Below are 24,754 nucleotides of genomic sequence, written 5' to 3' on the forward strand. Positions count from 1 at the left end.
AAAATATTTTATTAGATTTTAAAAGGAAAATATTTAAATTTAAAAATATACTCCTTTTTATTTTTAAAATGATTTAATATTTTAGTTTAAATAAATAAAATAGATTAATAAATTCAAATGAAATTTTATTTTTAATTTTAAAATATTTAAATTTACAAATACTTTTTATTTTTTTGAAAATGCCTAAATATTTTATTTTTAAATAAAATATATAAAGATTTTTAAATTACTTTTAATTTAAAAAAATAGTTTTATATTTTAAATAAATAAATAAAATAAATTCTCACACGATTCGCTTTATTTATATTTTAATATTTTCTTTCAATCAAATCCACATAGTCAGATATTATACTACTCCGAAGAGCAAATTAATATCCTCCTATTGATTTGAAAGAAATAAAATGACAATTCATTCTTCTAATCAGGTGCAGCATAGGGAATTTACGAATCATTCTAAGGATGATTAGTATATTATCCCCAATTAGACTAATGAATTATGAATTTATTTCCATTATCAAATATAGAACATATTCGACCTGCCTGTAAAAAACAGATCGATTATCCACATATCCTTTGATTATGGGAATAAATTTTTAAATATTAGATAAAGCGATGTCTACGTTCACAGATCTTTCCCCTACCTTAGAAAGGAAACTAGGATAGGTTTTAGATTATTCTGGGATCTAGACTCCCTATAGGGGCAAGCCCCTATAGTTAATTGCATATCCTAAGAGAATACTCTTGATCTAAATGAAGACTAAATTATTTCAAAATTATATATAAATTTAACTAAATATTTGGACTAATTTAAATTTTCACGATTAGGCTTTAGATTTTAGACTTTAAGGTTGAATTTAGAAGAGTTATAGTTTGATTAGAAAGAATGTGCAGAGAGAGGGTGCATACATTCTAGACTTACCACCTGCCTAGAGTGGGATGCCAGCTAACAATCCTAATCACAACAATTCGCCGATGAATGCAAGATTTAAGCTGGTTCTATCCTAAGAATCAAGGAAGGGGTTAAAGAGTTTAACCATAATGCAGGATAATATGCTTAAAAAAACTGAAAATCTACACGAATGCTAATGATGCATGAAGCGGTTATGTATAAAAGAGTAGATTTTATTAATATAAAGTTTATCAGTTACATCTTAGAATTTATAGTAAAGTAAAGGTTGACCAGGCTCCACCGACAACAAATCTGGGTTCTAAGTCTACGAGAAGATAGAATTAAATACAACTGCTTATTGTCTTCAGGCTCCGGGTCTTCCATATAATTCCAAAAAGGAACATCCTCCTAGATGAGGATATTACTTTTTGGAGCCCCATTTGTATATATATAAGAAGTTATCTTTAATTCTTTTACAAATTCAAGACGCTTTACAGACTCAATATATATACAACAATTCTAAGAAAATACAGATTTTACATTTCTTTACAAGTACATCGATCCGTAGGAACATTCTACTTCTGCAGTAATATAAAAGACAGGAAAATAGAAGCAGTTATGTAGTTATTCATGCTATGAGTGCGTTGTGTACAGTTATAAATGCAGGAAAAAAAGATAGTAAAGTAAAGAAACATGGTCCTCATTTTATTCACTCCGCACTCTAGTGCACTGACAGAAAAGTAGATATGCGTGCTATGCAGTACAGAAAAGTAACCAAACACACATAGGTGCCCTCTAGGCAAGACACCCACAAACAAACCACTACAAACTATCAGCCTAGCCTAGGCTAAAGTTGGTTGTCCTAGCAAGCATCTAAGTGTGTGAAAAAGGTCGTGTGGCTTGGATATGTCCTATAGGAATTATTGTTTGAATTACATGTATTACTAGGATTGATTATTAAAGGCCCAAAAGGAAATTTGATTAAAGTTTAAATAAAGTATATTTGAATTTTTAAATTATTCCAATTTTAAAAGTTAAAATTATTTGATTTAATTTTAAAGAACTTATAGATTGATAACTCAATAAGTGCAGGAAGTTATCAATTTACAAGTCCTAGGACTTACAAAACGAACACCCACCTTATAAGGAAGATAGATATTCATTCTGAGGGTCCTTAAAGTTTTATTAGAGAAAGAAAAGGGACCTTATGAAGTCAATACCATATGCCTTCTCGAAGGAATCTAGCATGTCATATAAGGTTGGTATATTATTAAAGGTTTGAAGATATCCAAATCCAAATGTATTAGTGCCTTCCTAAAAGGAGTCATGCATAATACATATGAGATCTTTTGATTATTTATGTGTGTTAAAGCTTCTTTAAATCAAAATGCCTAAAGCCCTCCAAAAGGAATCAAGCTTTAGGCATAGAAGCCTTAATTCATTTAATCTAAATTAATAATCAAACTTGATTGATTAAAATTCATTTTAATCAATCAAATTATCAAATTAATTTAGTTTAAATGAATTAAAATTTAATTTAATTTTTAATGAATTTTAGTATATTATTTAGAATTTTTTAATTATTTATTGAATTTTTAATGATTTGAAATTGATTTAGAGAATGATTTTAATTGTTGGTTGAATAACACCTTTGTTGCTCACCGAGGCCGTGAAGTTTATTTCATCTTCCTTGGGACTAAGCTAATAGCCTCGTAGGCCTCAGTTAACTAGTGGTACCCGATATGATTAAGTGGCTTAAGTTGATTAATGTTTGAAAATTAATAGATTTTATTTATAAGTGGTTTGATTGCTGGTTTTAAGAGTTGGCTAGACATTTCTGGAGTTTTGGTGCAAATTTTGAGTTTTTGGAATTTTTCGGATTATTTTAATCATTTAATTAAAGGGTTAAAAATTGACTTTTTAATTAAAGGTAAATTCTAGAAATTTAGTATTTTATTAAAATATTAGACCTTAATATGACCAGTTAGATAGTAAGTACGCTGAAATCAGATTTTTCTACATTTTATTATAAAGGTTCGAAGTTTTAGGTTGATTTTGATCGAAATTTGACCAATTTGTTGACTTTTCAGATTTGATGATTTTCTAGAATTTTAATATTTTAAATAAATATTAGACATTATTATGAGTTTAATGCAATTGAGTTTGACTGATTTGAATTTTTCTTGAATTAGTTATGAATTTTTGAAGTTTGAGTACTTATTGGAATTTTTTAAAATTGTTTAATTAAGGGGGTTTTCTATGGTTTTGCTCCAAATGAGTTCCCAACTTCTTGAAATCAGCTCTAAAAGTCAGGAATGACCTAAGGAGAGATTCCCCCCATTCCCCAATCAGATGTTTGGATGTGAGCTATACTCCGCAGTGTTTGGGAATTTATTGGAATTTTTAATTATTAATCATTAATTAAATTAATTAAATATTAAATTTCACTTAAAATTAAATTAAGCTTTAATTTGCTATTAAATTGGTTTGATTTTAATTTTCTTTGATTAAGAATTTAATTATGGTCAGTTAGAGGTATCATTTGTATTTTTTGGATTTAATCTTGATTTATTACATTTTTTAGAAGTTTTAATGGCCTAATTAAGGATTGATTTAGTTTAAAGAGATTTAGGCCTTTATTTTGATTTTGAATGATTGCAAGTTTGATTTTGTAGTTAATTAGATTTGATTGAAATTAAATAAAGCTTATTTTAAAATTTTTATATATTTTATTTGATTTATTTGAATTTATTAAAAGAGAAATAAGATCCTTAATGAAGAATCACATAAATCTACTAGTTATTTTGAGATCAATTAATGTCAAATCAAAGTGTATTTGATTATTGGGTATATGACACTAGTTTTATAAGTTTAAGTTTCATCCCAAAAGGGATATATATATAGTTCTTCCTAGATTGATCTAAGTTGACTAAGACCAAGTCCTTAATTGTTGTCCTTAGTGTCACTAGGTTGTAGGATAACAAATCAATGTTCTCTAACCCTTTTAGACACTAAATTACAATCATATCAATAAAAACATAAACAATAGAAATAAAAGTGCTCCTAATAATCTATGGAAGGATTATAGTGAATTATTATAGTTATAGGTCATTTAATACCCTATAAGCTTAAACAATTTACTATATAGGAATAGGTATATCAAATTAGAATGAGACAATCTTGGGACATATACATATATGCATATGTATATCTATATCCCTAAATCAAGAGTCAATCTAATTTGATATAGTGACAATGTATAGTTCATTAGTTACTTAAATTAGATTAAGCATGATATTGAAGGTAAATTTGTAATTAAATTATACATGATCGAGATCTAAACCAAATTTTAGTGAAAGGATGACTTTACACTAATTCTATAGAACTCTAACATGCTTGAGATGGATTTAATTTGAATTATTTATGAATTCCCAAAAATCTAAATCAAAATATTGACTTAGATTTCTATAAATCCATAAACTAAGTACCATTACATCAAATACGCTTAAGAAAATTATGGAAGACTAATCTCAGACCCTAAAACCCCTCTGCCAAATTCCAGCCAAAAATAATTTATATATTTTTATTTAAAAAAAAACAAGGTTTTATGTATTATTGAAATTATTAATATAATAATAATCAAAATAATTTTTAATTATTTTTTTTTTAAAAAAGTACTCAGAAATATGAACAGAACAAGCCCAAGAACTCTAAATTTGGGCAAGAAATGAAATTCCTGTTAAATTTTTAAGTTCTGAGCATTTTCTGAATTTATTTTGGGGATTTTAATTATCTGGTTAGCCGGCGACGCTGACTAGACACACGTCGGCGAGCGGACATGATCGCATGGACGGCGTCAGTCAAGTGGGACCCACTAATCCAGTGCGACAGGCTTCTAGATCGTTAGATTGAGCGAAGAGGAGATCTAACAGTCAGGATCGAAATCGTGGGTTCGATCTCGATCACGAATGATCGAACGGCCAAGGGAAGCCTCGCAGTTTGGATCAAGGGCCACGATTCAGTCTGATATGGATCTGGCTAAACTGTGATCCTAAGGAGCCAAAGCGAGTCCAATCCCAGCTGTTGATCTAAATAGAATATATCTAACGATGGAGACGTCATCTTCCTCATCCAAAACCGAGAGCCCTAAGCTCGTTTTTGATCTCGTTTTCATAAAATACCAGATGAAACATGTTAAAATTTTAAACAGAGATAGAATAGGGCATAAGGAAGAATGGGGAATTAATTTTAAGCCATTTGATGCAATGTTTAATGTTTTATTTAAGAACCTATGTAAACGCCTAGGGTTTAGGATTTACCGAGGATTAATGGACGGATTTAGATGATTTAAAAATGCTTGAATTTGTTGATTGTCCACGTGTTGATCTCCTTCAAACTTCGAGCTAAGAAGATCACTAGAAATGGAGTTGAGGGAGCTTGGACTTAAATTGCTTTCGGTCAACCACTAATCTCACCACCGGTAGCTTCAAAACACTGAGAATCGATGAGGAAATGAAGGTCAAGCTCAGAGGAATCGAAATGAAACTCTAAGTGCTCTGGGGAGTGACTCGAATGCAAGATAGCTTGGAATGATCTCCTCCCGCCTCTCTACCCTATTCCAGCTGCTGGAGCCAAAAGTGACGGTCAGGATCACTCAGATAGATCCCTTGGATGCTTGACACCTGTTGCTGGCGGTTAGAAGAGCAGGAGCGTGCTACTCAGATGGCAAGGATGAGTTGTCCTTTCCATATGCATGGGGGGACCACATGCCGTTAGGGCTCAAACCAGGGTTCGGGTTAGGTCAGTTTAGCTCCTAGGAAACTTCTAGAGTCGGGTCCAGAGGCTAGGCAAGCCTTATTTAAGCTGGGGAGTTTGGGTTGAGCGGGTTGACCAAGTAAGCTCATTTGAGCTCCCATTGACTGTTTGACTAGTCAATAGGGTCAAAGCCTATTGCGTTGGCATCAAAGAAGGCTGTGGAGTCCCTTCCAATGGCTGGATGGGCATGGTTTGGACTGGATAAGGTTTGATGGGTCAGGTTGAGGAGTTTGGGCATTTAAATACTTAGTTTGATTGTTTGACCAGTCAACTTGAGTTGTTGACTGGTTAGGTGGCAGTGAAGGGGTCTAGTGAGCTGTTTGGGGTACATTGGACTCAATGCCAAAGTAAAGAAAATGAGGGTTTAATAGGATTTGATAATTTAAAACCCTATTTAAAGCATTTGTTGACTGTTTGACTGGTCAAACAGTCAACCTATGCTTAGGTGGATATGCGAAAACATTGTTTACTGGTTGTGTCAATTCAGAGGAGATTTGATGGCTTGATTTTGGAATTTGAATATTTGGGAAGAGTTTTGACTAAGAATTGAAGTTTGAACAAGTCAAACTTGGTGTGATTTGAGTTCAAATAAGTTTGAATAGATTGTATTTAGGTTTTGATATGGATTTGAGAGCTTAAATGAGTCAGGTAGATCAAATGGGTTGAAATGACCCATTAAGAGCCTTAAGGGGCAATTGGGTCAACCAGGTTGACCCTGGGTGTGGGTATGGGCTAGATAGGTTTGATCAGATATTTGGAGTCTGGTGAGGGTGGTTTTAGGGTTTAAATAGGCCATTTGGGTCAAATTACCCGTTTGGACCCTTAATGAATCAATAGGTTAATCTAGGTTGACTTGGTCAACCAGGTTGACCCAGGGTCTGAGATCAGACTCAGCAAGTTTGAAATGACATTTGAAGACCAATAGAAGTGGTTCCATGGCTTAGATAGGTCATTTTAGTCAAATCACCTATTTGGACCCTTAAGGGACCTCTTAGGTCAACCAGGTTGATTTGGTCAACCAGGTTGACCCAGAGTGTGGGAATGGGTCCAACAGGTTTGATTTGACATTTAAAACCTACTGGAGGTGGTTGCATTCAGTTTAAAGTTCATTTGGTTCAAAATGACTATTAGCACCCCTTAGGGGCATTTTAGTCATTTTGACCTCAAGTCCACTAGGAGCTGAAATGAATCCAGAAAAATACAATTTTTTGATCAACATGTCAGGATTGATGGTCTGGAAGTGATTGGAAGCTTTGGAGGAAGCTCCAGGGTTAGGATCCATTGAATGAAAGGTCTAGTGGCATAGGCTGTAAATATTTAAAGGTTTTATAACCTTTGGATTTTAATTGTGTTTCTGGGGTTAGAGACCTCAGAAAGGGCTCAAATTTGGAGGGTCACCTCTAGAGATATGTCTTATCACTTTGCAAGTGATGAACTCTAACTTAGAGGTCATTTGACAGGGTTTTGAAGTATTTGAAAATTCACTGAAAAAGTCCTTTAGGAAAAGGCCTTTGGACCTGAGATCTGGGTCTGGATTTGATTGAAATCTAAGTGGGTTGAGATGTGAATCGACTTGAGTTTCAATTGATTATAGGATCCTATTAGAGACCTCATGCAAAAATGAGGTCAACAGAGATCAAATTGTCAAATGAACATTAGGAGATGTAAAGAACATCCTCTAGTTCACCATATCCAAATTTGTGTCCAAGTTGGTTGATGGTCCAAGTTTTATCCATTTTGGGTCATTTAATTAAACATCTAACGATGACTGCTGACTCAACCTAGTACCTCCAAACAGAAGTGCACAATGGGTCCATTTGTGAGGCAGTGATCATGCATTGTGTGATAGAATAGTCTCCCTCAAACTTTAGTAAAAATTCTATAAGATGGTGGCGACGAACAATCAATTCCAGTGGCAGTTTTCAAAATTGCAATTTGGTTTATTGCATGTCCGCAGTCTAAAAACCCACTAGCTTACAATGCAAAAAAATACAACAACAACAAAAACAACAAGCCTTTATCCCATTACGTGGGCTTGGCTACATGAACCTTTTTTTTCCATTATGTCCTGTTAAGACTCAAATTCTCATTTATATCTTTTTCTAACCAAGTCATTTTAGGTCTATCTCTATCTTTCTTAACATAAGCCAAATCTAATATATCTACTTTTCTAACCGGGTTATCGGCAGGCCACCGTTTTATGTGACCAAACCATCTAAGGCGACTCTCTATAATCTTATCTTTCACTAGAGCTACTCCAATCTTTTCATGTATATGCTCATTTCGTATCCTATCCCTAAGAGTAAAGCCACTCAGCCACCTTAACATCCTCATCTCTGCAACACTTAACTTAATATTATGCTTCTCTTTTAATAGCCAACATTCAGCACCATAAAGCATTGCAGATCACACCACCATGGCACCATCTTATAGAATTTTCCCTTAAGTTTGAAGGGTACTTTTCTATCACACAACAAGCCTGATGCATTCCTCCACTTCAACCATCCAAATTGAATTCTCCTAATAATATCCTCATCTATTTCACCATCAATCTGAACAATTAGACTCGAGATATCTAAAATATGTACTCTTATTAATGACTTGATCTCTCAAAGTCACAAACCCTCCACTAGATCTATTACTACCAAAATTAGACTCCACATATTTGGTTTTATATCTCACTCAAACGAAAGCCTTTAGAGTCTAAGGTTAACTTCTATAATTCAAGTTTACCTTCAACTCCCTCTCTAGTCTTATCAACAAGAAGAATATCATCAGCAAAAAGCAAACACCACGGTACAACCTCTTACAATTGTCTAGTGAGAGCATCCATGACTAAAGCAAAAAGATACAGGCTTAAGGCTGATCCTCGATATAATACAATAGAAATAGGAAAATACTTGGTCAAACCACCTTGTGTTTGAACACAAGTAACAACAGCTACATACATATCCCAAATGCAAAAAGATATTTAAAAAAAAAAAAAAGAAATATGCAGTACATGCCAAAAGAGCGTGAACAATTGGATCAATCTACATAATCATTCTATAATATAACACAATCATTCTATAATTCAACACGCAATCTTTACTTAACAGCTTCAACATAAATTAAAGATGAAGAAAAAACAACCAAATGACACAGGTCCTACCTAATGAAGCTATTCTTGTAGCAAGGCACACAAAACCAAGCAAAAGAAATCAATGTGTCATGTGCCCACTCCACAGTGCCCCCACCCCTACTCTGCCCCCACCAATAAATAAATTATATATGTACATATATATACACACACACAAACACTGAAGCTTATCCTTTTATGTGGAAAGAAATATTTTTCATATAATTTTGTTTTATTTTAGTTGCCAATGATCTTATGTCAGGCATAAAATAAGCACGTGAATAATCAAAATTGAAAGTCAAAGAACTTTGATTTAGGTGAAACCCCATTCCTTTAGATTAAAACTTGAAAATATATAGAATTGAACCAAAGAATAATTTGAAGTTTAGGCAAAAATAAAAAATTTTGCAAAAAATCTATGATTGGATAAAAATCACACAAAAAATGGAATTCATACCCACCTAAATAAAATTAGATTGTAGCAAATATGAACAAAACTCAATTACGCACAAAGTTAATCATATAATATATAGATGAAAAAGAATTAAGGATAGAAGTAACCAAATAAAATAGCCATATCACATGTTTGTACAAGGAATTTTTATTGCCTCAGATTACCTAACGTAAAGATACATCAGGTAGCCTATAATATATCGCCACGTGCTCTTACTCTTTACCGCGTGGCCCGACGACCCAACCTGAAACGAATATGCTCGGTATTGCTAGGTACTACTCGGTATTTGCTCGGTATTGCTCGGTATTTGATCGGTAATTGCTCGGTATTTGCTCGGTATTGCTCGGTATTTGATCGGTATTTGCTCGGTATTGCTCGGTATTACCATCTGCCACGTTCGCTACTCCACCGCCGGTTCCGCCTCCTCCCTCGCCAACGTCCAGCCCTTCCTCGCAGGCTACCGCTTCGGCCAACTTGCCGTCGCCCACAACGGCAATCTCGTCAACTACTCCTCCCTCCGCGCCAGTCTCGAAGACTCCGGCTCCATCTTGAACACCTCCTCCGACATTGAGGTTATCCTCCACCTTATCGCCAACTCCAACTCCCGTCCTTTAATCTCCCACATCGTTGATGCCTGCGAGGCCCTCCAAGGTGCCTATTCCCTCTTCTTCCTCACCAAAAACAAGCTATTCGATTCCCGCGACGAAATGCCGCAAATACCGAGCAAATACCCAGCAAATACCGAGTAGTACCTAGCAATACCTAGCAAATACCGAGCATATTCGTTCCGGGTTGGGTCGTCGGGCCGCGCGGTAAAGAGTAAGAGCATGTGGCGATATATTATAGGCTACCTGATGTATCTCTACATCAGGTAACCTGAGGCAATAAAAATTCTTGTACAAGAGCCTCCCCCATAATTTTTTATCAAGTCTTGCACAGCAATCAAAAAATTCAAATCCAAAAACATAGAAGATTTTAGAAGAAATTTGAAAGTGTATTAAACAAAAGACTAAATTTTACATGCTTTGAGATCCTTCTATTAAAAAAGAGTTGAAAATGTTAGTTTTTTTTTTTCAAATGTTGGCCTCAAGCAGCAAAAACAAGTTAACAACTTCAAATTCTCATTTCCAGTGGATAAGAAGTTCCTGGTTCCAACAACAGTGCAAATCAGAAATTATAATATACAGCCACAGGACGAGAAAACAGCAAGTCCCGGTCGCTGAAATTCCATTCCCACGTCTCCACTAAAAATAAGGCATCTGAAGCAATTAACCCAATTGTAAAAGATACCAACGCCAGAATAGATAAATGTCCGTTAATACATCAGCCAACAATACGTACAGCCCCACCAACACCAGCCAACAACTGACAAAACCGTACCAGCTGGAACAAGCTAAGAGGTGATTTAAAGCCCAATTAACAGTTAAAAGAGAACTAAACACTGAACCAACAGTAGCCACATAGAAAACCAACAGTGCACGAGTAGTTCTGGCATGGTTTAGAGTGAGGCTGTAACTCCAGAGGAATGGTGAGGCTTCAAACAGGCACGTGATGGGATCACAAATCAGCTGACAACGATAAGGAATAGAACTGTAATGAGGATCTGATACCACAATTAATACAAAGAGAGAGAGAGAGAGAGAGAGAGAGAGAGAGAGAGAGAGGAAAGCATAGATTAGCAGCAAGGTAGAAGGAAGAGACAGAAGAACGAATGAGAGGGGTAGAGAAAAAGAAAGAGAAAAGAAGTTAGGAACTAAGAGAGTATTTTCATTCAATTCAGAAATCAAATCATAATATTCAAAATCTAGGTAAAAAAAGTCTCCTTAAGGAGACATGACTTATTATTAAGAAGTCCAAGTTAATTCAAATTCTCTTAAATACCAATTTTTTAATATTTTCTAAATACAAATTACTAATAAAGCAAAGAAAAATGACCAATTATGATTTCAAAAAATTTATGTAGAAGTATAACTTTAAGTGAGGGGCATTAGAAGTAATCTATTTCTTCATCAATTTTGATCAACGGCCATATCTTCATAAAAAGTGATCAAATTAGCTCATCAAGAAGTTATCAAGTTTTAGATTATCATCAATATTGATGATCTTGCATTTGAAGGTAATAACATAGAAAACTAAATTGATATGACTTTCTGTATGCATGCATGGCAGAAAATAGGATACTTAGACAAATAGAAATAGAGAAATCAACAAATAGAAAGAAAAAACAAAAGAAATCCATCCATACATGTAATCAAGATCTATTGTGAGCATTCTATATTCATTATTCCCACCAAACCACTAGTAAACCAAGTTCAGCCCAAGGTAACTACTTTGACAATTTCTAGCTATGCTGATAATTTCCCTGTTATAAAAAAATTCTAATGAGGACATCGACAGACGCTACCGACATGTTTATCGCAGGCGAAACCGCAGATCGACGGTCACGATTCAGCGCCTCTACTTTTGATTTCGATGTCATGATGTATTATTTAGCATTTGCAGTTTTTCCATTTTTACCCCTGTGAGGAGTTGCTTTGTTATTGTAGCCCATAGGGCAATTTCGTACTTTCTTTTTTTTTATGAGTTGAGGCCTATATATAGTGGTCTCATGTGTTGTATGATGGTTAATGAATATTTTGAATGAAATTTGTTTTGGTTATCTTTTCTTCTTCTTCTTCTTGTGGAGAGTTAGAGAGGAGAACGAGAGCCCAAGGTGAGGGAGAAAAGCAATACCCACCAGTCATTGGAAGAGTCCGTGACTCGTGGTCTACCCCCATCATCCTATCCTCGCCTTTTTTCCAACCCGCCAACCCTAACTCCTCTTGGCCGCCAACCATCCCACCTCCTCCACCGCCGGCCTTCTTCCCCACTCCCCACTGATTTGAATTTTGAAAATACAAATTATTTGAGTTAAGAAAATTTCCAAATTTGTCATGCCAAATATGGAAAGTTTTCAAATTCAAAACAATTCGAAATTCGAATCAAAGTGGATCTTGTAATCAAACCTCCTCATGCACACAAGCAAATTTGGAAGGTTTGTAATTTGCTTCCACATCCTCTCCTTCCCCTCTTGATGCCGCCGGCCTTACGAGGCCTCCCCCTCATTAATTGCTCCATTAATCCCCCATCAATTTGAAATTATAAATTTAATTTCAAATAAAACTCCCTCCAGAAATTTCAAATCCTGAAATTTATTTCAGGATTTGTTTGCAAAACTCCTCCCTCTCCTCTCTTGAAACCGCCGGCCTCCCCCCTATTAAGCTCCCCATTAATTCCCTAATCAAAGCATTAATTCCCATTGATTTGAAATTCAAATTTCAAGTCAATTCCCTCATAAATTACTCAAAACTGAAATTAAATTTCATATTTGAGTAATCCCTTCCATAATTTCCAAAACCAAATTTCGCCAAACCCTAGCCTCCTCCCTTGTACCCGCCGACCTCACCTCTCTCTGCAGAAATCCCGCCGCATCCTCTCCTCTCCTCCTCCGCCTTCGCACACCACACTTGCTCTCACCTCTTCACCCCCATTCCCCTTTTCATATTGGGATTATTCCCAAACATCAAGCATGCATGGCGAATCCGGAGCTTGAGTGGGGTCTTGTATTCAACGCCGACGGAAGCATCAATATCCTAAAATCTCCGTGTTTTGACGTGGGATTTGAAGACGACACCACCATGGAAGAATATTTGGAGCGAGTCGTCCCGATCCTTGCAAGCATCATCGATCGACAATTTTCAAATTACGATTGGAGTCTCGACTGCTACCCACTACATCCATCTCCACCGGCGACCTCTCCACCAACAAAGTTTTTTTCGGCGCCATCTTCGTAGTGATAATATCTTTCATCATTTGGCTCACCTTTCTCCGCTAAGCCTACAAGTAGTTGAGTGAGAAGGCCTCGAGGTGAACCTCTCATTGTTAAGTGTTGGATTATGCTACTTGTACTTTGCATTTAAAATTACTTTGATTTTTTTTAAGGATAGTCGTGGTTATTCTCTATTGCTAATCTTTGGCCTAAACAAGTTAAAATATTCAAATTCTTAACTCTCTCTTGCATGATCGAAATAAACTTATAAGAGCAAAACTTAAAACAATTCTCTTTTAATTTATAATCGTAACTCCTAGTGGTTTCACATCAAATTCTCCATCCTTTTGTTTCCTGTTTTCCATAAAGGTGTGATGAGGAAGGAGAGGCCAAACCATTTTCCTAGTAGCTCTTTGATACCAAGCTATTGTCTTGCTATGTTGATTGAGGTGCAAAAGAAACCGAGCTAAATAATTATAGTAAATACTCTTGATATATACATGCCAATCCATCTAGATACATATTGGTACAATCTAAAAAGCAAGTCACGACGCCATCTGATCCTATGCAGAGTCCAAGGGTCTAAGCAATCTCAAATCCATATGTTTCAAATGCCACTAACATCAATTTTGTGCTGGTACATTGACATGCATATAAGTGCGAAAAAAACTGTCAAAGCAATCAAGGTTTTCAAACAATTATTAAACCTATGTCAAGGAAAATCGAGCCCTAGATAATCCAAATGAGTCATGAGATTTGTAGGAGAATTTTCTCAAATCATATGCACATAAATATACTTCACAATACTACTCCTAAACATAACTACTCAACATCATATATTATCCACTCGACTGATCCCGTTGAATGGCCAAGGATCCAAGTTTGACCTTCATGATTACCAATCAACCTCATGATTCTAATCAAACTTGATACATATGTAAATTTTTTAATTCACAAAATTTGATCACCTTAACAGTTGCATTAAGGCACAAAAGGATCACCATCACATAAAAAAGCCTATAGGCAGTAAATCCCATCAAATCTCACTCTCGAAGTCATAATTTCTGAATGAAGTAATAAAGCAAATACAAAAGCATATCTAAAAAGTACATCTAGTATGCCCTTTGCAACGTTACACTCCTTTGAACTATTCAATCAAGGTGATATACTATGCCCTTTGCCAGCGGACAAGTTGAAGTCAATAAAAAAAGTGCATCTTTAACATACAATTCCACCCAATCTACTCGAGATATCTAGGATGAGGTAACTCATGGTTATTAATCGAGTATCTTTGGCGTTACAACTCGAAGACATCTGACATTTGTAAGTTAGGTTTGCCTCACATAACAATTGGATTTTAATCGTGTTTACATCTATTTCCTTGACCATTCTCTATTAACTACATCTAAACATAAATATTAAATATGAACATAACAATTATCCAAGTTAACTTAATTGGGAGTGATCTCTAGCGATCATGTAAGGTAAATAAATATGGGGGATAACATCCTTAAGAAGTCTCAACCTTAGATCTAAATAAACCTTGATCCAAAATGAAAAAAAATCTAGTTAACAAAACCCAATCTACCTAAAAGAAAATTATTTATGAGTTCACATATCATTTGGAGAAGGGTAATTTTTCCTGAGCGCTCAAATTTAAAGCAAAATTTTAGTTAGTCAAAATACCAAAAGCATAGTTTTTGAGTTTTAGCAATAACAACATCAAGCCTTTAGCCCACTGTGGGGTCAGCTATATGAATCATTTTTCTCCATTGTGTCCTGTTAAGAGTCTAATTCTCATTTAAATCTAAAAAAGAAAGGCATTTATAATACTTTCTAACCAAGCTTTTTAGGTCTACCTCTACCTTTCTTAACATAAGCCAAATCCAATACATCTACTTTTCCTAATCGGGTCATCCGAAGGCCGTCGCCATCGTTTTATGTGACCAAACCATCTAAGGCGACTCTCTTTAATCTTATCTTCCCCAAGAGCTACTCCAACCTTTTCACATATATGATCATTTCGTATCCTGACTCTAAGAGTAAAGCCAATGATCCACCTAAGCATCCTCATCTCTGCAACACTTAACTTAATATTATGCTTCTCTTTTTATGGCCAACATTCTACAAACATAAAGCATTGCAGATCTCAACACCATCTTTTAGAATTTTACCTTAAGTTTGAGGGGGATTTTTCTATCACACAATAGGCCCAATGCATTCCTCCACTTCAACCATCCAACTTAAATTCTACTGATAATATCCCCATCTATTTCACCATCACTCTAAACAATAGACCCAAATATCTAAAATGTATACTCTTACTAATGACTTGATTGCCCAAAGTCACAATCCCTCCACTAGATCTATTACTATTAAAATTACACTCCATATATTCAGTTTTAAATCTACTCAAACGAAAAACTTTAGATTTTAAGGTTGACCTCCATAATTCAAGTTTATCTTCAACTCCCTCTCTAGTCTTATCAACAAGAAGAATATCATCAGCAAAAAGCATACACAAGGGTACAACCTCTTACAAATGTCTAGTGAGAACACCCATGACTAAAGAAAAAAGATACGGGCTTAAAGTAGAATGAAGCTTCTTGTCAAAAAAATTGACCAACAAGAATTAAAATTTGAATATGAACTGTCACTTTAAGAACCCAGACATTTGACAAGTTTAATAGAATTTGTAAAGGGCATTTCAAAACCTTTTTTAAAAAATAGAGGCTGTTATGGATTTATAAGCTCATTGTACATATGTTCCAATGAGAAGCGTAAATGGATAAAGCAACAACATGAATTTACAAATTAATTGACTAGCATGTACCTTTGTACCTTTCATGAGTGGAGTTATTGTATATGAATAATTATAAGAAGAACAAACATTTAGAAACTTTCCATCAACTGTTTTAATTGTCTTTAGGTCTTATCCTCCACATATAATAAAAAAAGCCATATATTACAGTCATATTGTGGGATACAATAATGTGATTGGCTACTAACCTTTACTATGCCCGCTAATAGCACAGATTTTGAATTTTTTCTCCGAAAGATTTAGCACCACAGCACGCAAGTCATCAGCTTCCTTGCGATAGTTTCCATATTGAAACTCACCTTCACTTTCCCTGGAAAGCACAATATCACTAGCATGTCACAAGCTAAACTAAAGTAGATTCACTCCTATGCCCGGCATAAAATCAAAATTAACTAAATGTGGAAATAGCGTATAATACATATGAAAGTAAGAAACCAAAACTAAAAGCCAAAAAAATCTCATCATTCTATTTTTAGCATAAAAAGAAAGGAATTTAACTAGACATATATACTCATCTACAAATAATCATAATCATTTAATTCAAAACAAATGGCCTATATTGTATGCGAGTTGTCGAGATTGTTTTCAGAATATTCCTCTTTATTAAAAATGCATACTTAGATGTGCAAAACACTATCAACCAAATATTATAGAACCATTAAACTTATTCATATAGTGGGAGAAAGCCTTGAATCCAAATTATGTCTTCATGCTAGCTGCCAAAGCTTGTGCTTTGAATTGATTAAAAACTTTGTTTTACTAAATAAGGAATGTAAAATAAGATGAAATACAATGTAAAAGAAAAGCAATGTAATTGAAATGTTTAGAGTTGTCTGAATGAGTGTAAAATAAATGCAGGTGATTACTTTTTTTTTTTTTTGAAATAAAATGAATGTGGTGTAAAGCCTAATGATAATGGTGGCCGATAGCAACTAATAAGCTGCATTGAGTGGGGGGCACCAGTGTTGGAGGGTACCAACAGATGACAACTAACCGTCAGCGATAAGCAAAGCTTTAAATCCGGTGAATTTCAAACACATTGAAAATGAACTAAATTGTGCATTCCAAATACTTCAAAATTTTACAATGCATTTATTTTGCTTCAAACCAAATATCAATATTTTCAAAACTCCTGCATTTGGAATATTTATATTTATTTTACTTCAAACCAAACAACTTCTTAAAAAAGATTGGTTATTAATCATAATGTGCAAATCAGCCCCTTTCCTTAAATAATTCCCTTTTATATTTGAATTCAAATTAGAATTATTTCCCCAATTAATTCCCTCCAAATTGTAATTAAAACTTTCCTAAACAATCCACCTTAATTCCTCATCCTTTTCCCTAAATAATTCCCTCTTAGAATGTGAATTCAAATTAGATCTCTTGCTTAAATAATTCCCTTCCAATTGTAATTAAAATATTCCTAAATAATTCCCATTTAATTAAGAACCTTTCTAAGCAGCTCCCTCTTGATTAGGAAACTTCCTGATTTCCTCCCAATCAAATCGGCAGGTCCATCATTACTCCACTCCCAAAGTGCCACCTTGGACGAAAACTGCTACTGAAGCAATTGACTAATAGCACTAGACTGAAAAATGGATAGACACTGAGCCAAATGATCCCTTTCTCCACCTTCTCCCTAATCAATCTCTCGATCTCATCCTTCTGAATTTGGGGATGGCGGTATAGACGAACACTGATAGGTGAAACTCTTTCCTTCAAGATGATAGCATGCTCGCATTTCTGTGGAGGAAACCCCTGAACTGGCTGGAGCACCACTCGATACTACTGTAGGAGTGGCTGAATCATGTTTGGTGCTTCTATCTTCTTCCTATTTTATTCTCCTTCCAAACTTTTCAGCTCCATTAAAAATCCCACTCCTTCACCTTGTCCCCTCCTTGGAAGTGGCTCGGAATCTCCTCCTCTTCCCCCAAAACTTCTACCTCCCGATCCTCCCTCATCATCCCTATGTTAGGGTTTCCCCCACTTTCCAGTCCAATTAAAGGTACTCTCGCCTCCGATGTAGTCGGTTGGGTGTGAAGCTCCAATAGTTTCCTTATAATTCCTTCTAGGTTGGAAAACTTTTCCTCCATTGATGTCATTATATCCTCAAACTCTAATTTGAATTGGCAAACTTTTTCATTTAGATGCTCTTCCAAGGCATCAACGTTCTTGCCATCATAGGTCCCAAAAAGTGCTCTGATACTACTTTGATAGGAAGTGGATGCAATTTCCTCGAAATTAGTGAATGACAATAAGAAATTAGGAAGAAAAACACACAAAACTATTTTTATTATAAGTTATATGAAAGAAAACAACAATATACAATTGGATCTTCAATTGGAGAGGAAGATCCAGTTCTCCCAAATCCCTAGCTGCCGACTAAAGTGCAAATAACCTAAGAATAAACTAAATTCAGCAAACTCCCAAAACATAATCTGAAATCACCCTATTATTATCCTTAAATAGACTCCCATAATTCCCTCCCAATTGTAAATAAAACTTTCCTAAACAATCCCCCCTTAATTCCTCCTCATTTTCCCAAAATAATTCTCTCATAGATTTTGAATTTAAATTAGATCTCTTGCTTAAATAATTCCCTCCCAATTGTAATGTAAACATTCCTAAATATCCCCCTTTGATTAAGAACCTTCCTAAATAAATCCCTCTTGATCAAGAAACTTCCAGATTCCCTCCCAATAAAATCGACAGGTCCATCAGATTACCCCTAAAAATAACAAAATCTCAAGTCATCCTTCTTCCATGTGGATTAATTTTACTAAGACCACCTATAGCGTATTCTAGTTATTTTCCCAGAAATGAACCTCTAGTATTCACAATTTTACAACCAAATGAATAAATAATTAGCTATTGTAATTAAGCATATTCATTTTGAAACTTTTGACGTATATGTGTATCAGCATATATTAAGATGATATTTGTCATGAGAACTTCTGAAAAATAGATTAAAATTCACCCTGCATGTGCATTGCTGCTAACTCTTCAAGCATCTACTTGTATTCATAAAAATATAATGTTATTGGACTGATTCTTTTTCATATTTATAAGCTCCCATAGGAAGTGATCTGAGTCTCACTCTTCATGGAATAATTTACTTCTATAGGATTCATACATTTGAGTTAATCACAATAAATATAATTTCCCTCCAAACATGAGTTAATATCTTTTCATTTAAATTTTCAATGGATATTTTTTTAGTTATATTTCAAGAAGTTAAGCTTTCAACACTTGATACCATTCAAATGTATAATGTGGCACTTACAATATATATACTGTATATATGACTGCATATAGTGAATATCTTTCATTGATATTAGAATAAGCAGAAGTTCAAATTCTATCGATATGACAACTGAGAGTAAGTTTGCAACCTTTTACAATCCTCAAACATAAAATAAGTTTTTCATAATCATTTATAAAATGGAAAAAATTTAAAGTTTTGAGTTTCATCACTTTTCATACAGATTAAAACATTAATGAAGTATGACAAAAAATGGCTATAGTAAGGCCTAAAAACGCCCAATAAAAATTTATTTTGCCATTATTTCAACAATAAAGCTCATTGCATATGATATACATCTACCAAGAAAAAAATTTAACACATGAAAATTAATGAAATTATGTATACTAGTTTTAATGATATTAAAGGGGCTGGATGATCATGATCTTAAGCTTGAAGATCATGAATGTATTTAACTTTATATGATGTATATTATAAACAGCAAGAAAAACTCAAGCATCTAAGCATCATGAAAACTAATGAAATGGTGCATGTTACTTGTTTTTAAGATGATAAAGAGGATGGGTAGTCATGAACTCATGTTTGAAGATCATGTATGTATTTCGTTTTGAAAAATACCTTCTATGATCTTCAAACATAAAATCACACCATTCATATTCACCTAAGAAATTTAATTAGTTAAGACTAAGTTCCAAAAGTTTTCATAATATTTTGACTATTCATTAAGGTCAAAAAAATTAATGCTAGGACAACATATAGAAATTAAAATATAAGATTCACTTTTATCAACTCATTCAATATGCTATAAATATCATACACAATAGTAAATTACATTTCAAATATCCTAAACATAAAATTCTTCTCAAGCAATTCACGCTATTCATCAAACATTTTTATGGCTATAATATATTATCAAAACTTCTTAATGTTTTTTGGTTCTAATTATTAGGAGTGTAGAGTAATCAAATGTCAGGATATTGAAATTTCAAGTATTTGTTTGGGAGTTATTTCAAATTCAATCAATTCTGAAATTAAAATTCAAATTTGAATAGAATTAATTAACCCCTTGTGGTCCCCACATGTTTAATTCCAAACCCCTCTATCTCCTCCCCCATATGGCTGGCCCCCCTCCTCCTTTCTTTCTCTCTCCACTTTGCCACCTAAGCAACATTTAATCCGCCCCTAAATCCCTCTAGTAATCGCCGGCCCCACACTCCCTTAATTGGGTTAATTTGAATTTCAAATTGGCCACTTCCCTTTTAATAAAATCTGAAATAAAAACCTCAGATTTTTCCCTCCAATTCCACTTAACTTGAAATCTAATTTCAGATTTCTAATCCTCACACCAAGCCCCACCTAGCTCAAGCAGCCCCTTCCCTCTTCCTCCCTACTACCTGCTCATCTCCAGGTGTTGTCCATGATTTTCTGGACATACGAATTGCTGTCTAGAATTTTCTGGTCATGCAAAGCTGCTGTCCTGAAGTTCTGTTTGCTTCCCAGGAGGTTTTGGCAAGTTGAGTTGCAGCCCTGCTCTCCAAAAACCCTATGTTTGTTGTCCTGAGAATCACAGCTGTTGTTCCAAGATTCTAGCAGTTTTCTAGTGTTGATTCGCCATCCGGAAGGCTCTCATTGGTTGCCCACAAGATCCCACACGGCTGTCCACACGCAGAACGTCTTCAAGTTCACCACCGGACTCCGGATCCTCTCCCTCGCCCTCAAATCAGATCTAAGAATTTAACGACGGTGAACTCTTCCCCAAATCTCCTACCCTCCCAGTCGCTCTCAAGCACATTCTTCCCGGACGTTGGATGCTCACTAGTCATCCCGTGGATTCCCCGTCGTCGGCTACTTCTCCAACGGACTAGACTTTGGGTACCATTTGTCTCTTAGTGGCACGGTTTTCTCTCAATCTTCCTCCATTAAAGCCCCACCAACAAGAGCGTGAGTGAGGGACCCAAGGTGAAGAGTTCTATTTATTAGTCGTGGATTATTGTTCTTGCCATAACATTACTCTCTCTATTTTTATGTTGTTAAATTGATAGCATCCCGTTAATCTAGTTGTAACCGCATGCCTTATGTAATTTCGACTTGATAATTCTGAAAGCCTAACTTGGGTAAGCATTAATTCTATAACAAGCAAAGTTTTAATAATCTTATATTAAAATCCCCAAGCAATTCTTGTTTCCATGCATATGTCTCACATCAATTTTGATAAGGGATTAGAATTCCTCCATTAGTTTATTTTTAGTGCATTTGGAATTTGCCCAAATCAAATTAATTCCCAATATACAATGCGTGTTGATCATCTTCACAACACCCTCTTAATGAAAGCTTTACTTGCATCCAAACAATATATGAAGCCTTCGCATGTGAAGTTTCTTCCATGATCTCCTCTCTCTCCACAACGCCCTCCACGTGAAAGCTTCTTCACACAACCTGTTTCACACGCGACCTTCTTCACACAAAGCTCAGCATCCTCCTTCACATGCCAAGCCTCAAAGATTGCAGTCTACTCCCTCCAGCAACCTTCAGCCTCCATCCCTATCGCCGAACACTCCAACCCTATCATAATAAGGTCACACCACATCATGTAATCATATCACCATCGTCATTGTGAGCATCCATGGCAATGAGGTGTAGACAGTTTCATTAAGCATCTACAGCTCCTTTAACACCTATTCCTACAACTTTGCAATTCTAGTAGAACTGTAGCTGTGGCTCCTATATGGTTTTATTAGTGATTATAACCATAGTTCCTTGCAAGTTTCTATTTTGCTTAATGAGGTTCCTTGTAGTTTTATGTACACTTATCAGGACTGAAATGCACCGCTACTTATCTTTCAGTGACGTCCAAGGCATTTATAACATCTCAGGTTTAAGTCTAGTTGGTGGTAATTGCATCTTGCTATTTTTGTAATGATAACAGTTGTCTAAGGCATGTACAGAAATCATTGCATACTGAATAAAATTTATATTTGGATGTGCAATTCCTTCTCCTTCTAGAACTTAATTCCTTGATCAAGTTCTAAACAGAAGAATTTCAAGATAACTTATCTCCTTCTACAAGAGTAAGGCTAACTTTGTTTATGACTATTTCCCTTCTTTATTTTCTTCTACTCAGTCTTCCATTTCTATATTTTTTTGTTATTAGTTGAATTTATGTTTAGTTAAATTTACTATAGTATGGAGTTTTATGGATTGTGTAAAATCGCAATTATTTATGCAGCTTTTATGATACTTAATTTATAGTATAAATGTATAAGACAATAGATATTTCGTCTAAATTGATTTCTCCTCTCTTTATTTTAATCAATTATAGTTCATAGTTATTTTGGATTAATAACTTGTCTTATGAATTTTTTGACATATATGTTGCATTATTTTCTATTTTACATGTTAGATATGCATTAAAAATAGTGAACTTTAAGACATACAATATCAAATTTATTATCAAACCTTAAGATTATATCATAATGTCTTCTAGATCTAGTACTTCAATATGAATATTAGTCAACATATCAAGCAAAATAAAAGAAATTAAAAAAAAATCAATTTAGCTATAATTCTAAACAAGTTCAGCATAAGTACTATAGAGTTAAGAGTACTATTTCTACATAGATTGAGACGCATAGTAATCTTATGGTATGTTTAGATTAGATAAATAATTTGGAAGAATTCTTTGAAAAGTATACCACGACTAATTTTAAAATAATGGAATTTACCAAAAAAAAAAAGAAATTTGCACAAACTATTTGATGAAGTGTTGCTTAAAAAAAGATTAGGCTGGTATGAAACATAAACTAAAATAATAATATTTGTCAATTTTATATTATGAAGATCAACTTCATAATAAATTTTAATACTTCAAATAACGTTAGATTTGTTGTTGAGTTTTGGAGTTTGTTATACACACACACACACACACTCCTATTAGGACTATTGAAACTCTACTCAATAATTCTAAGCAAAAAAAAAAATCTTATGCATCTAACGTAAAGCCTTTTAAGCATACATCTTTTTTTTTTTTACACTAGTACTAGTGGCATGTAATATAATCCTATTAAAGAACCTTAGCACGTGATTAATCTTTGAAAGATGAATGAGATGTAAAAAAAAAATCTACAATTATAGAATGACTTAATTAAATCTAATTTTACACCAAAACCTACACTAGAATATATATATTACTCTTCATTAAAATTTATTTCTATGTTGAAATCTAAATTAAACATGAGTCAAAATATAAATAAGAAACTAAATTGGATCATATTTGAACCCAAACGTCAATTAGAATTTTATCTATCCCAAAATCTAAAAGTTGTCTAGTCATACATATTGAAGTTATTAAATCAATTGAATAAACTAAGAATGTAGTTTTCAAGAAAACATCTATTGATATTATCCCTGACAATTTTTTGTTTTGCTTTTTCATTTCATGATCTGCATATTCATAAATAGAATTTTATTAAAAAGTCAAAATACATCAAGAAATGAATGGATATATCAATAATGATTATTGCTTCAAAAAGCTCAAAATTTATGGCTTTGTTTATCTGGGGAATTCAAAGGTGAATGCTTAATTACAATTAGTGTATGTTTGGAGAAGCTTTTACACAGCTTTACTAGCCAAATAGTTGTCACACTTCTATTTTATTGCTGTAGTTTAAAAATTATTATTGTGAGAAGTAATTTTTTATTATCAAATCTACTATAGTACAGTAGTTGCAAGAAGTTTAATATCCAACTTCTTCAAAAAAATAAAATCTATAATACTCATGGAAACTTTCAAAAAATTTGTTTTTCCAACAATAGTTATATTGCAATTTTTTGAAACAAATGCAACTGCCCCAAACGGTTCATTAATCTTTAAGCCATGTGAATTAATATTTTTAAGAAAATTGTTCGTTCATATGGTATGCACGTCTATTTGTCTATTTGTTTAAGTTGAATGATTTGAAATCATGCAACTTAAAATTGATTTGTTACTTACAAGAAAGAAGATTTGTGTATTTGTCTGATTTGTCTTTGTCTCTATGCAATCAAAGACTTACTAATTTATTTATTTTTTTTAAATAAACTTTTCCTCTTAGTTTTATCTATAGCCTATCCATTTGCAAGCAAATAAAAATTCTTAATTAACCCTACAAGCATCATATCTTATTGCATTTACATTTATGTGCATGATTTGTATGAACATATTCATTGAAAGCTTGTAATTAACTATAGAAATTATAAGTTTATTGTAAATGTGATTATAAGATATATGAAATTCAAAGAAGGTGGAAAGACTGTGATCTATCTGAAAGCGAAGAAGTTTCTTTTGTAAGGCAAAGTAATACAGTGAATTGGGACATATATTTGCGATTTAGAAATCCTAAAAAATATAATATAAAGCTAATTTTTACTGTATATAATATGACTTAATATCACGAAAAATTAATCAACATTAGATTCTTCTCTTAAACAAAGAGAAAAAGAAAACACATCAAGTTACATTAACAGACACTTCAAGGAGAAAAAATTTGAAACATGTTCCAGAAGTAACTCACCCATTTCCAGAAAAATCAAAGTGGAAGGCACTCAT

General features: G+C 33.9%; 1 protein-coding gene across 1 annotated transcript in view; it reads right to left on the reverse strand.

Moving 5' to 3' along the window:
• Window positions 1–9,488: 9,488 nt before the first annotated feature.
• Window positions 9,489–24,754, reverse strand: part of LOC110116765 — a 38,838-nt gene continuing 23,572 nt past the window's right edge. The window contains exons 4-7 of the mRNA XM_028693200.1: window positions 16,094–16,215; window positions 10,462–10,535; window positions 9,662–9,860; window positions 9,489–9,520 (exon numbers count right to left, since the gene is read on the reverse strand). Coding sequence (XP_028549033.1) covers window positions 9,489–9,520; window positions 9,662–9,860; window positions 10,462–10,535; window positions 16,094–16,215 — 427 coding nt within the window. The remainder of the gene's footprint in view (window positions 9,521–9,661; window positions 9,861–10,461; window positions 10,536–16,093; window positions 16,216–24,754) is intronic.

This window comes from Dendrobium catenatum, unplaced genomic scaffold (genome assembly GCF_001605985.2).
Source record: "Dendrobium catenatum unplaced genomic scaffold, ASM160598v2 fragScaff_scaffold_231, whole genome shotgun sequence".
NCBI lineage: Eukaryota > Viridiplantae > Streptophyta > Magnoliopsida > Asparagales > Orchidaceae > Dendrobium > Dendrobium catenatum.